This window comes from Eretmochelys imbricata, chromosome 1 (genome assembly GCF_965152235.1).
Source record: "Eretmochelys imbricata isolate rEreImb1 chromosome 1, rEreImb1.hap1, whole genome shotgun sequence".
NCBI classification, from domain to species: Eukaryota; Metazoa; Chordata; order Testudines; family Cheloniidae; genus Eretmochelys; species Eretmochelys imbricata.
Window position 1 is genome coordinate 59,862,924 of NC_135572.1, and position 15,957 is coordinate 59,878,880.

General features: G+C 41.7%; 1 protein-coding gene across 1 annotated transcript in view; it reads left to right on the top strand.

Moving 5' to 3' along the window:
* SUCLA2 (succinate-CoA ligase ADP-forming subunit beta) overlaps nt 1-15,957 on the top strand; it is a 42,446-nt gene that overhangs the window by 16,001 nt on the left and 10,488 nt on the right. The window contains exons 5-7 of the mRNA XM_077811464.1: nt 4,171-4,299; nt 4,789-4,927; nt 15,763-15,924. Of these exons, the coding sequence (XP_077667590.1) occupies nt 4,171-4,299; nt 4,789-4,927; nt 15,763-15,924 (430 nt within the window). The remainder of the gene's footprint in view (nt 1-4,170; nt 4,300-4,788; nt 4,928-15,762; nt 15,925-15,957) is intronic.

A 15,957-nucleotide genomic window follows, 5' to 3' on the forward strand; every position in this document is an offset into this window, starting at 1 on the left:
GGTTGGGGATTAATTTTAAACATGCAGCCACAGCTGTCTAAAGAACTGCAGAGCAAGATGACCAAGATTTTAAAAAATGGGTGTCCAGAATCAAGTTTCTGTGTCTGTTCAGACATGTAAGTGACCTGACTTTTAAACCGCTGATAACTGGAGGAATTATATTAGCATCTCCTCCTCCTCCTAGAGAAGATACATACATACATACATACATACATACATACATACATACATACATACATACATACATACAATTCAAAAATAGTATATAAACCAGTGGTCTCCAACCTTTTTACGCACAAGATCACCTTTTGAATTTAAGATCAACCCAGGATCTACCCTGCCCCTTCCCTGAGCCTCTGACCCGCTCACTCCATTCCCTCCTCCCTCCATCCATGTCAAGGTCCTGCCACACTCTGAACTCTGGGTTACAGATCTGGGGACCTGCATGAAAGACCCCCTAAGCCAGGGGTGACAAACCTGTGGCTCCGGAGCCACATGCAGATCTTCAGAGGTTAATATGCATCTCCTTGCATAGACACCGACTCTGGGGCTGGAGCTACAGGTGCCAACTTTCCAAAGCTCACTGTTCAACCCCTGCTTCTGCCACTGGCACTCCCCCACTTCACCCCTTCCCACCCAATTCCCTGAGCCTGCTGTGCCCTCTCTCTTCTCCTCACCTCTAGAGCCTCCTGCATCCTGCGTGATGGGAGGGCAGGCACTGATGGGCAGGGCGGCTGGTAGGCGGGGTTGGGGAGCTGATGGAGGCTGCTGACATAATATTGTGGCTCTTTGGCAATGTACATTGGCAAATTCTGGCTCCTTTGCAGGCACAGGTTGGACACCCCTGTCCTCAGCTTATATTCTACCAGCTTAGGTTAAAAACTTCCCCAAGGCACAAATTCCTTTCCTTGTCCTTAGACGGTATTGCTGCCACCACCAAGTGATTTACACAAATTTCAGGGAAGGATCACTTGGAATCCCTATTCCACCCCAAGCCCCTTCACCCCCTTTCCTGGGGAGGCTTGAGAATAATATACCAACCAATTGGTTAGCAATGTGAGCACAGACCAGACCCTTTGTCTTCAGGACACTGAAAATCAATCAGGTTCTTAAAAGAAGAACTTTATAAAGAAAAAGTAAAAGAATCATGCCTGCAGAATCAGGATGGAAAGTAACTTTACAGGGTAAATAAAAAGATTTAAAACACAGAGGATTCTCCTTTGGCTCAGCTTCACAGTTACAAAAACAGGAATAAAACTACCTATGTAGCATAGGAAAGTTTACAAGCTAAAACAAAAGGTAACCTAAAGCATTTCCTTGCCTACTTACAATTTCTGTGGTTTTAGATCTATTATTCCAAGTATGTTTTCAGGAGATGTTGTACCTGCTTGGCTTCTCTCTCCGCCTGGAGAGGGAACAACAAAGAGAGAGCACAAACAAAACCTTCCCCGTCCCCAGATTTGAAACTATCTTCTTTCCTCATTGGTCCTTCTGGTCAGGTGCCAACTTGGTTATTTGACCTACTTAACCCCTTACAGGTAAGGTGATTTAGTACAGCTGCCAAGGAGGGATTTTATGCTACCCGTCTCTATATTTATGACAGGGGCTAAGGCAGGCTCCCTGCCTGCCCTGGCCCCATGCCGCTCCCTGAAGTGGCTGGCATGTCTCTGCAGCCTCTGCTGTTTAGGCTCTTCCTATTTAATTTCTGAACACTTAGAAGCATTCCTTGAAGGAATCTGTGTAACTCTGGTTCTGTAGGTGCCCAGTTCTTAATTTTATAGAGGAAATGTGTGCAGCAAATTTTCTTTGAGTTAGTTGATTTGTCTAGTAAGTATTTCACATTTTGTGAAATAAATCTCGTAACTTATCTGATATATGAATGAAATTAATGAATCATCATGGCTTCACTCCAGGAAAGAAGATAGCTTCTGGTCTCTAGAGGACTGAATCAAATTTAGAAGCAGTATAGATATGGGATGAGCATTAAACTTAAAATTACACTAGCCCAATGAGGGTGACGTGTAATTCTGTGGTGGTGATCCATTGCAGCGTTTACTCTAGTGTCTAGCAAAGCTCCTTATTTTTTATCTTAAGGATACTGATGCTCCTGGAGACATCAGGGGTGTGTGTGTGTAGAGTTGCAGCTGAGTTCTGCACAAACTGTAGAACTGTCCAGTTGGTGATGTGTGCACCAGAGCTATCTTCTCCCCAGGTTACGACGTTCTGCTAGGCTTATTTCTGTTGGGAGTACAAAGTACAACTACATCATTAAAGCTCAGAGCTGGAGCAGATGGCCTCTGCCAGCTTCTTTGGTTGGTGCAATAATGCTAGAAAGCCCGCAGAGAGGATGGTTCAGTAAATTCCGTAGATCACTCTCTCACTTACAATGTTATAAGAACTTTTTTGGAAACAATTCTGCTCTCTGATTTAGAATTTGTATGCAAATCAGGCATAGTGGGTGAACTGGTAAATGTCTAACTTGTATTCTATCTACTCCTTTTTCCCCCTGCTCTTCCTCTTAGGTTCAGGGGCCTCTTCCTTTTCATAGGAAACTGTCCAATATTTCAGTCTTAATTAATTAATGGAGTAATTCACATCTCACAGTTTATATGGCAACTTCCACCTTCTGTGTGTGTGTGTGTGTATATATATATCTTCTTACTATATGTTCCATTCTATTAATCCAATGAAGTGGGCTGTAACCCACGAAAGCTTATGCTCTAATAAATTTGTTAGTCTCTAAGGTGCCACAAGTACTCCTGTTCTTTTTATGTTGACAGGATTACTGTCAACTGTTGCTAATTAGTTTATTGCTTATAAATTTGTGGACTCGTGTTTTTTGGACAAGAATTCTCCTAGTGATTGAGTCTCAGCACCTAATTAACACCATACATGTTTTCCTAGACGTGTAAGAATTTAAAATAAAAATCCCAAATGTGACGATTCTGTGGTGTATATCATGCATTCTGATAGTGTCAAACTTTGCTTCAAAAAATAAAACCCTACCAGGCAGAAGCAGCTAAAGGAGTGAAATGTACTTGTCATGTCTTAAGCAGAACCAATACTAACTTTTAGGCTCTAACGATACTGAGTTGCAATTATGCCTGAAAGTTTTCAAAAGCACTTGCAGCTCTCCTTGCAGCTGCATTCAGTATATAGTTTTCAAAATATTAAGAAATGGTTCTAGAACCTTTCTTTTGGAAGAAGGGCATCCAATATGATTTTCTTTTTATTTAAAAAAAAAAAAAAAAAAAAGCCTGTCCACTACAGCAACAACCATGCTTTCTACAACTGTAATTGCACTTACACTTCCGAAGTATGGTTTTTTTTAAACCCTACTTATGTGCTCATTGGAAGTACTGACTTAATAGTCTAGCAAGTGGAAGTCTCTCATTATGCATGCAACAAGTACTGTATGTGTAGTGACAGTGAATGATGGTTGACTCAAACATGCCTCAACCCTGAACTTGATGGACCATTTCCAGGGTCCTACGATTGTTCAGTCTCCATGCCCATTGAGTTTTTGGTGCCTCTGTTGGGATTAATTGTGAAAGTGCCTTTTTGACACAATTTATGCACTGTGAAATGGTATTGACACCACTAAACTCATGTCACTGAACAGTGAAACACTGTGTGACAAGTTTTCAGAGGTGGTTATAGTTATCAAGGCTTATGAACCACTGTGAATAGGAATAAAGTGCAACAACTATTGCAAATGGCTGTGCAGACTTAGATTTATCTTCAGAGGCTGGAGTGTGGTAAACTATGAAGAAAATGAAGGTTGTTCTCTGTTCACTGACAGCATAACCCAAAGAAGGGATACACAGGATATGATGTACCATTGCATTACTGCCTTTTTCTGTCCTAACTTTAAGCCAGTATGGTATGTTCTTCCCACAGTATAAATAGTGATATTAACATACGAAAAGTTTCCTTTTGATATAAGGGTTTAGAGTTGGAAAATTTCTTTGGTCATCGTATAACATAAGTCTTGTATAAGTATCTTGAATGAAAAGATAGCAACAGTAAGAGAATAAAAGACAACTTTAGTGGATTGCCAAAAGCCAAGAATCTAATACTGAGCACAAGAGGCTCTTTGAAATATTTGTGGAAAGAATTAAGATAGTGAATTATACAAAAGTCTTACATTTACTTTTTCTCTGTCTTTAGGGTCCTGTACTTATAGGCAGTTCTCATGGTGGTGTTAACATTGAAGATATTGCTGCAGAGAGTCCTGATGCGATAATTAAGGAACCCATTGATATTGTGGAAGGCATCAAAAAGGAACAAGCTATCAGGGTACTAGAGAGTACATTTCCACACAATCATAGTTAGAGGGAGTTTTGCTTTTGTAAATATACTTAATAAATTTTATACAGTCTTTTGGCTGATTAAAGAAAACTGACCCTTCCAAACAATTATTACTAGATATTTTAATGTACTGTTTAGTTTACAATAAAGAATGTAAATCTAGCTCCAGATGTGGGTACTTAAATTAGGCTGGTGTATAGCCTGGCAGCCTTAATTTCACTGTCCCTTGTAGGATCAATGCAACTGACTGTTTTTAAAAAACAGAAGCAAGGAGCCATTCCCTGCAGGGTAGGTGAAGTTCTGTAGCTACAGGCTAGATTTGTATAGTTGTGTTATAATAATATATATACAGGTTTTTTTTAATATATATATATATATATATAAGTTGTGAGGTTCCTAAATTTTAACCATAATTCAAGATTTTAATGTCTAATGTTATAAACTGATGACCAGAATACTTTGTTTTTTTACTTTCAGTTGGCCCAGAAAATGGGATTTCCCCCTAACCTGCTGGATGAAGCAGCAGATAATATGATCAAGATATATAATGTCTTTATGAAATACGATGCAACCATGGTAGAAATAAACCCTATGGTAGAAGATGCATCAGGAGTTGGTAAAGTACTTTCTTTATAGAATTTTTTTAGATGGGCAGTTTGAATCTGTACAAAGCCTGTTGTCTGATATAGGGGTTCTGCTAAAGTTTCTCCAACTATATACAGTAAGAGGAGTTAGGACTAACACGGTACTTTGAAAAGTGTAGTAAAACTGACGGTGGCACCTAAACATCTGCAAGCATATTCAGCAGGGCTGTGGAGGGATTAAAAAGATTAATCGTGCGATTAAACAATAATAGAATACTATTTATTTAAATGTTTTGGGATGTTTTCTACATTTTCAAATATATTGATTTAAGTTACAACACAGAATACAAAGTGTACAGTGCTCACTTCATACTATTATTTTGATTACAAGTATTTGGACTGTAAAAAAAAAAAAAAACAAAAAAACAAAAACCCCAAAACAAATAGTATTTTTCAGTTCACCTGATAGAAGTATTGTAGTGCATTCTCTTTATCATGAAAGTTGAACTTACCAATGTAGAATTATGTAAAAAAACCCAACTGCATTCAAAAACAAAACAATGTAAAATTTTAGAGACTGCAAGTCCACTCAGTCCAACTTCTTGTTCAGCCAATTACTTAGACAAACAAGTGTGCTCACATTTGCAGGACATAATGCTGCCTGCTTCTTGTTTACAATGTCACCTGAAAGTGAGAACAGGCATTTGCATGGCACTGTTGTAGCCGGTGTTGCAAGATATTTATGTACCAGATGAGATAAAGATTCATATGTCCCTTCATGCTTTGACCACCATTCAGGGGACATGGTCCATGCTGATGACTGGTTCTGCTCGATGATAATCCAAAGCAGTGCAGACCAGCGCATGTTCATTTTCATTATCTGAGTCAGATGCCACCAGCAGAAGGCTGATTTTCTTTTCTGGTGGTTTGGGTTCTGTAGTTTCCACATTGGAGTGTTGCTCTTTTAAGGCTTCTGAAAGTGTGCACCACACCCCGTCCCTCTCAGATTTTGAAAGGCACATCAGGTTCTTAAACCTTGGGTTGAGTGCTGTAGCTATCTTAAGAAATCTCACATTGGTACTGTCATAAATATAAAGGGAAGGGTAAACCCCTTTAAAATCCCTCCTGGCCAGAGGAAAAATCCTCTTACCTGTAAAGGGTTAAGAAGCTAAAGGTAACCTCGCTGGCACCTGACCAAAATGACCAATGAGGAGACAAGATACTTTCAAAAGCTGGGAGGAGGGAGAAAAACAAAGAGTCTGTGTCTGTCTGTACGATGCTTTGGCCGGGGACAGAACAGGAATGGAGTCTTAGAACTTAGTAAGTAATCTAGCTAGGTATGTGTTAGATTGATTTCTTGAAATGGCTGAGAAAATAGTTGTGCTGAATAGAATGACTATCCCTGTCTGTGTCTTTTTTGTAACTTAAGGTTTTGCGTAGAGGGATTCTCTGTGTTTTGAATCTAATTACCCTGTAAGGTATCTACCATCCTGATTTTACAGAGGTGATTCCTTTACTTCTATTATATTTATAATATTCTATTTCTTGTAAGAAAACTGAATGCTTTTTCATTGTTCTAAGATCCAAGGGTTTGGGTCTGTGGTCACCTATGCAAATTGGTGAGGATTTTTACCAAACCTTCCCCAGGAAGTGGAGTGCAAAGGTTGGGAGGATTTTGGGGGGAAAGACGTATCCAAACTACGTTTCCCAGTAAACCCAGATAAAGTTTGGTGGTGGCAGTGGAAATCCAAGGGTAAAAGAATTTTGTACTTTGGGGAAGTTTTAACCTAAGTTGTTAAAAGTAAGATTAGGAGGTTTTCATGCAGGTCCCCACATCTGTACCCTAGAGTTCAGAGTGGGGAAGGAACCTTGACAGGTACCTTCTGCGTGTTTTGTCAAATCTTCAGTGAAAGTGTTCTTAAAATGAACAACGTGCTGGGTTGTCATCTGAAACCGCTATAACATGAAATATATGGCAGAATTCAGATAAAACAGAGCAGGGGACATACAATTCTCCCCCAAGGAGTTCAGTTACAAATTTAATTATGCATTATTTTTTTTAATGAGTGTCATCAGCATGGAAGCATGTCCTCTGGAATGGTGACCAAAACATGAAAGGGGTACGTGAACGTTTAGCATATCTGCCATGTAAATAACCTTGCAATGCTGACTACAAACATGCCATGCAAATGCCTGTTCTTACTTTCTGTTGACATTGTAAAGAAGGAGGTAACATTATCTCCAGTAAATGTAAAAAAAAAAAATTTTGTCTGAGCAGTTGGCTGAACAAAGAAGTGGACTTACAGGTGCTAAAGTTTTACATTGTTTTGTTTTTGAGTGCAGTTACTTAACAAAAAAAAATTTATATTTGTAAGTTGAACTTTCATGACAAAGATTGCATTACAGTACTTTTATGAGGTGAATTGAAATACTATTTTATCATTTTTATAGTGCAAATATTTATAATATAATATACGTTTTAATTTCAGTTACAACACAGAATACAATATATATGAAAATGTAGAGAAATATCCAAAAATATTTAATAAATTTCAATTGATGGTCTATTGTTCAACAGTGTGATTAAAACTGTGATTAGTCGACAGCCCTAATATTCAGCACTGGATCTGGGAGCCCACTACCTGGAGTGAATTCTATGCAAATTACGGGGGCTGGCTTCAAATTTCTCTAATGCTTTTTGGAATTTTCTTTCATCATAAACATGGACTGCAATATTCATGCTAATGCCCTATATATTTAGATGTTCAAATCAGTTTTTGAATACTAGTTAAGGTGGGATTTAAAGTAGTTTATGTGAAATATTTGTGCTGTAAACACACATTCTCAGAGCATACAAAACTAGTTGACCATTCTGCTACTTCTGAATACATCCTAATTGTGCTTGCATGGTAATCCATAAAGGCAGCTAAGGCTTAACATTCAGATGGAGATTGACACTGGTGATATAACAAGCTTTGGTAGCTATAAGCTATAAGAATCCGCATTTTTTTCTGAGAGAGGAACAAGAATGAAGTTGCATTCAATTGTGTACAATAATAGCTTTCCCTCTTGGAAAGAATCCAAGCTTTTGTAATTCCTTAACTACAAATTTATCTTATTTCCCTTTGGTTTAACTCTTTAGACCAAGATTTTAAGAAGCGACTGCACTTTTGTGTGCCCAACTTGAAGTACTTTGAAAGGGCAATTTTCAGACATTAGGCCCTTTTTGAAAATCGGACAGTCGAAGATTTTTTTCAAAATACTGAGCAACCCAAAATACTAGTGACTTCTGACTCTTCATCCTAGACACTGAAGGAAGTGTAATGTCTTAACCCCACTTCCTTGCCAAACATACTGTAAGTGCTTGACAGACATTATGCTCTTTAGAGTTAGCTGCCAACCTCTTATTTTGCCAGCAGTAGATACTCTCTCAATGCCCAAACACAGATAACTAAATCCAAAAGATTTTCTTTTCTGAGTTCGGCTTGTTCCTTAATTTAGAAATCCTACTCTGAAGACACTACAGACATGGGTGTAGTTTGGGGGAAACAGGGGGTGTTCCCTCCCAAACTGCAAGCCTTGGGTAGGTGTATAATTTGTCCCCCCAATGCGCAGCCCCATTGGCCTGACTGGAGCTGCCCCCCCCTTCCCGCCATATAGAAGTCAAGCTACGCCTATGACTACAGGATACCCAGGAAATGAAGTTTTTAATCAGATGTAGATTAATTTAAACTTTCCTCTTTGAAATAAAACTGTATCTCAAAAGTCAGTGTATAAAAGTATTGCTTTTCTAGAGGATATTTCTTCAGTTTTGACTTTGTAGCGATTAAGAATAGCTGCCTTAAAGGCAACTGATGGTCTTAGCATTTTGGACTTGTTCAGACAGCCTAAATTCAGATACAACAAAGGTTAAATTATAGCTATATTTCCTTCACCCAAAGCTTCTTACAGCATTTCATGCAGTTTCTTGGTGTGTAGTTAAGTTATAATGAAAACAGTGTCTTAATTTGGAAACGTAGTTTAAATAACAACCAATTATAGTCTTTTCAGTAGAGTTCTACAGTTAGATTGGGTACTTGCACCTTCTTTCTGTTTCTCATTTGTCTTAAGTTTTCCCAGTGTCTGTGATGGTGGTGTGAAAGTACAGCTACACACTTGAAGTGTCTTTCAGACACTACAGGTTTGTTTTGTTGTTAGTAAGTATTGTCTTTTGAAATCCGGTGGAATGTTGTAGGTATCGGCACATCTCTACTGTTCCTCCTTTAAACATTTTCAGTATTAGGGTACATCTACAGTATGAAATTATTTCAAATTTATTCTATTTGAATTTTCGGAAGCGATTGTATGTGTTCGGTCTCCTATATCCCCACTAAAGCGAGTGAATTCGGCGGAGTGTGTCCATAGCACCAAGGCTAGCATCGAATGTTGGAGCGGTGCACTTTGGGTAGCTATCCCACAGTTCCTGCTGCCCATTGGAATTCTGGGTTAAGCTCCCAGTGCATGATGGGGCAAAAACATTCTCGCGGGTGTTTCTGGGTGTGTGTTGTCAGTCGCTCCTCCCTTCGCGAAAGCTATGGCAGACAATCGTTTCGCACCTTTTTGGTGTGTAGACGCCATACCGCTTTCAGCTGATGGTGCACCGCTGCTGTCCTGCTACTATGAATCCACCTCGCATTTTCTCTTGTCTTCCTATGTAATCTCTAGTATCTACTCTTTCTCTTCCTCATCGAACACTTCCACTGCCAACTCTGCTTGGCCATTGTGAACCGAGCAGCACAGCTTCCACCACCAACTCTGCTCTCCCACGCTTGCCGCGCTACCAGGCTTCTCCATGTTGTCTGTCCTGGGCTCACGCCTCCATGAAAGCTACAGAAGACAACCATTTCCTGCCTTTTTTCAGCTATCATGAACCGAACAGCACCTCTTCCGCTGCCACTCTGCTCTCCTATGTTTTGCGCCCTTTTTCCAGGATTACCCATGCAAGCGCCATAGCCTTGGAGCCCACTCAGATCTCCGCTGCAGTTTTGACCATTGTAAATACCTCGCGCATTATCCAGCAGTATGTGCAGTACCTGCAAAACCGGGCCAGGAAGCAACGACAGCGTGATTACTATACTGATGAGGACATGGACACAGACATTCCTAGAAGCACGGCATGTGGCGATTGGGAGATCATGGTGGTGTTTGGCCAGGTTCATGCTCTGGAACGCCAATTCTGGGCCCGGGAAACAAGCGCAGACTGGTGGGACCGCATAGTGTTGCAGGTATGGGATGATTCTCAGTGGCTGCGAAACTTTCATATGCACAGGGCCACTTCCATGGAACTTTGTGACTTGCTGTCCCTTGCCCTGAAGCACAAAGACACCAAAATGAGAGCAGCCCTCACAGTTGAGAAGTGAGTGGCCATAGCCCTATGGAAGCTTACAACGCCCGACAGCTACCGGTCAGTCGGAAATCAGTTTGGAGTGGGCAAATCTACTGTGGGGGCTGCTGTGTTGCAAGTAGCCAACGCAATCATTGACCAGCTGCTATCAAGGGTAGTGACTTTGGGAAATGTGCAGACCGTTGTGGATGGCTTTAATGCACTGAAGTTCCCTAACTGCGGCGAGGCGATAGACGGAACGCATATCCCTATCTTGACCCCGGAACACCGAGTGCGGCCAGTACATAAACCGCAAGGGGTACTTTTCCATGGTGCTCCAAGCACTGGTGGATCACAAGGGACGTTTCACCGACATCAATGTGGGATGGCCAGGAAAGGTGCATGATGCTCACATCTTCAGGAACTCTGGTCTGTTTGCACAGCTGCAGGAAGGGACTTACTTCCCAGACCAGAAAATTACTGTTGGGAATGTTGAAATGCCTATAGTTATCCTCGGGGACCCAGCCTACCCCTTAATGCCCTGGCTCATGAAGCCATACACAGGCACAGTAGTAAGGACAGTAGTAAGGAGCAGTTCAACTATAGGCTGAGCAAGTGCAGAATGGTGGTAGAATGTGCTTTTGGACGTTTGAAAGCGCGCTGGCGCAGTTTACTGACTCGGTTAGATCTCACCACAAGCAATATTCTAATTGTAATTGCTGCTTGTTGTGTGCTCCACAATATCTGTGAGAGTAAGGGGGAGACATTTATGGCGGGGTGGGAGGTTGAGGCAACTCGCCTGGCAGCCAGTTTCGCACAGCCAGACAACAGGGTGATTAGAAGAGCGCAGCAGGGCGCACTGCACATCAGAGAAGCTTTGAAAGCCAGTTTCATGACTGGCCAGGGTACTGTATGACAATTGTTTGTTTCTCTTAAAGTTACCTGCCCCCTATATATATGAAAGGAAATAAAGTCACAATTGTTTAAAAACTGTTCTTTATTATTTCTTGCACAAAACGTTGAGAAATCAGAAACTAGACGGGGGAGGGGGGTGGAGGAGAAGGGAAGGACAAGTCCAGAAACCAAATCAAAATTTTGGATATGCCAGCTTTCTGCTGCTTGTACAATCCTCTGGGGTTGACTGTGTGGGTCGCCATAGCCTCCCCCATCGTGCTCTTGGGCATCTGGGTGAGGAGGCTATGGAACTTGGGGAGGAAGGAGGGCGGTTATACAGGGGCTGCAGCGGCAGTCTGTGGTCTTGCTGCCTTTCCCGCATTAGATCCAGCATACAGCGGAGCATGTCAGTTTGCTCCCTCATGAGCTTGACCATAGCATCCTGCCTGCTCTCATTGAGCACTTCTCTCTTCTCTTCGTATTCATGTAACGCTTTACGTGACTCCGCAATTTTTTACCTCCACACATTCAGCTGGGCCCTATCAGTGCGGGAGGACTGCATAAGCTAGACGAATGTGTTGTCCAGAGTTAGTTTTTCCTGCCTTCTAATCTGGACCAGCCTCTGGGACGGAGTAGATAGAGGCCGTGTTGAAACACTTGCACCTGCGGGAGGAGAAAAAGGGAAGGTAGTATTTTAAAAGATACATTTTAGAGAACAAAGGGGATACTCTTTCTCAGTGAAACAGTCAATTCATAGTACACAGCACATGTTCTTTCTGTACAAGGTTACACTTTGCCTCTTATACTGAAGTGCCTGCCACTTTGGTGTGAGTAAGCCATCACATGTGGCCAGGCAACAGAATTCAGCTTGCAGGCAGCTATGGTAAGCCCTAGGGGAATGTGGGGTTCTGCTTCTTCCACATTCATTTCAATGCTTTCAAACTGCCAGGCCCCCTTTCTCATAGCAAGCAATGCCTGGTGGGTTTGCCATGCAAAAGGAGGGCCTGCAGGCTCTCTGGGATGATCGCTTCACACAGCACCCTCTCCCCACACCCATTGCGTGGCTCCGATGAGGTTCTGAGCAGGGATGAGCCCTTTAAACTAAAGGTGAACAGCCCAGCGCAGCTGGGTTTCCCCCCACCGCGTGGCTCCGATCAAGCTCTCGCTCACCAGAAGTGCCTTCTCCAGGGTCATGGTCTGGAAGCATGCCTTGGGAGTGGGGGGAGGCTATTGGCTCCAGTGTCAAGAATAGTTCCTGGCTAGGGGGAAAAACGGATTCCCCACTTGCCGCCTGTGCACTGTCGTCGTCCTCCTCCAAAAATTCATCCTCCTCGCTCCGTGCTACTCCCCCCCTTGCAGGTGTCCACGGACAGTGGTGGGGTAGTGGTGGCGTCACCCCCCATAATAGCATGCAGCTCATGGTAGAAGTGGCATGTATGGGGCTGTGACCCAGAGCGCTCGTTCGCGTCCCTGGCTTTTTGGTACGCTCGCCTGAGCTCTTTGACTTTTGTATGACACTGCTCTATGTCCCTGGAGTAGCCTCTTTCCGTCATGGCCCTGGAGACTTTAGCATACGTATTTGCATTTCTTTTTTTGGAACATCGGTCTGCCATAACAGATTCGTCTCCCCAACATGTGATGAGATCCAGTACCTCCCGTTTGGACCATGTTGGAGCTTTCCTCAGAATCCAGGACTGCGTGGTCGCCTGTGCTGGTGGACTGTGCTGATGGTCGTCTGTGCTGGTGGTGACCAAATAGGAAATTCAAAAGTTCCAGAGGCTTTTTCCTGCCTTCCTGGCTAGTGCATCGGAGTTTAGAGTGTTGTCCAGAGCAGTCACAAGGGAGCATTCTGGGATAGCTCCCAGAGGCTAATAACGTTGAATTGCGTCCACAGTACCTGTAACCCGGAACTGCAATCTCTATTTTAGCGCTGCTTCACTTGCCGAAGTGGAGTACAGCAATCGGATTTAAGAGCCCTTTAAATTGAAAAAACTGGTTTGGTCGTGTGGACGGAATCAGATTTATTTTGAAGTAACTCGGCTAATTCCGAAATAACCGCGTACTGTAGACCAGGCCTAAGTCTCAGCTTGAGCCCTGCTGTTCAGATTTGCACATCTAGTTTTGTGCAGGCAGTTCAGTGCACTTTTTATACAAGAGTGTTAGAATAAAGACTATATTGTATGTCATTTTTTTTGGGAAACTGTACTTGATATTCTGAACTTAGACCTAGCTTAGTTGGGTCTCTTTTGTGTTAGTTTCCTTAGTACGTGGTTAAGGATAAGATTATGTCACAGAGGTCAAAGAAGCAATGGATTCTGTGACTTTCAGAGACCTCCGTGACATTTTCTGCTTCCCCCCCCTGCTGTGGGAGGGAGAGTAAAGGGTGCCTGGAGGTCCCAGCTGCTGCAGGAGGGAAGAAAGGGGACCGGGAGCTCCCAGCTGCTTTGCGAGGTGGGGGGGCCCTAGGAAAGGAGGGCAGAGCTTCCAGCTGGACTCCTCACCCCCTCCTCCCCCACTGACTGGAGTTTGGGATCTCTTCTCTCCCCCACAGGGCCTGGGCTTTAGTTGTCCCCGCTCAGCCAGCCCCCCACCCAATAATTCTGTGGGCTTCCATGAATTTTTGTTTCTTGCCCTCAAGCTGTCTGTGACTTTTACTAAAAATAACTGACATAATCTTAACCTTTTACATAGTATTTCATCGATGCAAGGAGTCTGCTTAGGCTTTTAGTATCACCCTCCCCAAAGTCCCTCTACTATCTGTGGGAGAAACTTTTTTGGTATTCTTCTGGGACTTTTTCTGCATTTCTTTTGACTTTGTTATATGCTCTTCTTATGAAACACATAGATTTAATTTAAAAGCAGAAGCCTAAGTGGGTGGCTTTTTTAAAGATATACAAAGAGCATGGTGGAAGGATTATTTTGGTGCGCAGTTTCTTATTTAGGTGAATTTGTGTTACGTGTTCTAGACACGTTACTACTAGAAATGCAATAAATATTGTAAAAATCACTCTTCAATAGCTTGCTGAGGAGTTTGCTGAACCATTAATGTTGATTTGCAGTAAGACTCGGGAAATTCCAGAAGACTGGAAGAAAACTAGTATTCTGCCAATATTTAAAAGGGTAAACAGGATGACCTGGGTAGTTAGACTGACAAGCCTATAACATTGATCCTGGCAAGATAATTGAGCAACTGATAGAGGACTTGATTGATCAAGAATCGAAGGAAAGTAATTGGTTGATTAGCAATCAATATAGGTTTATGAAAAATAGATCCTGTCAAATTAACTTAACGATTTTTTGGATGAGATTTTAAGTTTGCTAAAGGTAATAGTATAGATGTAATATACTTAACTCTTCTGTAAGGCATTTGACTTGATACCACAAGACATTTTGACTGAAAAACTAGAATGTTACAAAATTAATGTCACATCTAATAGTTTAAAAACTAACTAACTGATCGGTCTCAAAATACAATTGTATATGGGGAGTCATCATCAAGCAAGTGTGTTTCTAGTAAGGTCCTGCAGAGATTGATTCTTGGCCTGATGCTTTTTAACACTTTGATCAGTGATCTCGATGAAAACATAAAACCATCACTGATAAAGTTCGCAGATGATACACAAATTGGAGTGATAAATAAAGAAGAGGACAGGTCACTGCTAGTGATCTGGATCACTTGGTAAATTGGGCAAAAGCAAACAGCATGCATTTTAATATGGATAAATGTATACATCTAGGGGAAAAGAGTATAAGCCATTCTTACAAGATGGGGGACTCTGTGCTGCGAAGCATGGCCTCTGGAAAAGATTTGGGGCTCGTGATGAGTATTGAATTGAACATGAGCTTCCAGTGTGATGCTGTGGCCTAATGGGCTACTGTGATCCTTGGTTGCATAAATAAGGGAATATCGGAGGAGCAGAGAGAAATTTTACCTCTGTATTTGGCACTGGTGCGACCATTCCTGGAATACTGTGTCCAGTTCCGGTGCCTACAGTTCAAGAAGGATGTTGATAAATTGGAGAGGGTTCAGAGATGCACCATGAGAACGATTAAAGCATTAGAAAATATGCCTTAATAGTGAGTAGATTGAAGGCACTCAGTCAGTTTAGCTTAACAAAGAGAAGGTTAAGGAGTGACTTGATTAGTCTATAAATAACTAAGTGGGGAACAGAAATTTGATGATAAACTGCTCTGTAGTCTAGCAGACAAAGGTGTAATAAGATCCAATGGCTGGAAGTTGAAACTAGACAAATTCAGACTGGAAATGAAGCACATATTAATGGTAAGGCATGATTGGATCAATTTACCAAGGGTCATGTTGGATTCTCTACTACTGGCAATTTTAAAATCCAGATAGGATATTTTCTATAATATGTGCTCTAGAAATTATTTTAGGGAAGTTTTGTGGCCTGTATTATACAGAAGGCCAGACTAGATGATCACAATGTTCCTTTCTGGCCTTGGAATTTATGGAATGAGGGCTTCATGAGTTAGCATGTAAGCCCAAAACGAATTATTTGGTGCTCTGATATACAATAGAATAAGTATTTCAGAGTATTTGACTTTTTCAAAGATAAAGGCATTAAACAATTTTTTTGTTTGTTTCCCAAGTGATGTGTATGGACGCAAAGATAAACTTTGATAGCAATGCATACTATCGTCAGCAGAAAATCTTTGATATGCAGGACTGGACACAGGAGGATGAGAGAGACAAGGATGCAGCTAAAGCAGACCTCAACTACATAGGACTAGATGGAAACATAGGCTGTCTAGGTACGTATGTTCTACATAATAGATGTTTAGATG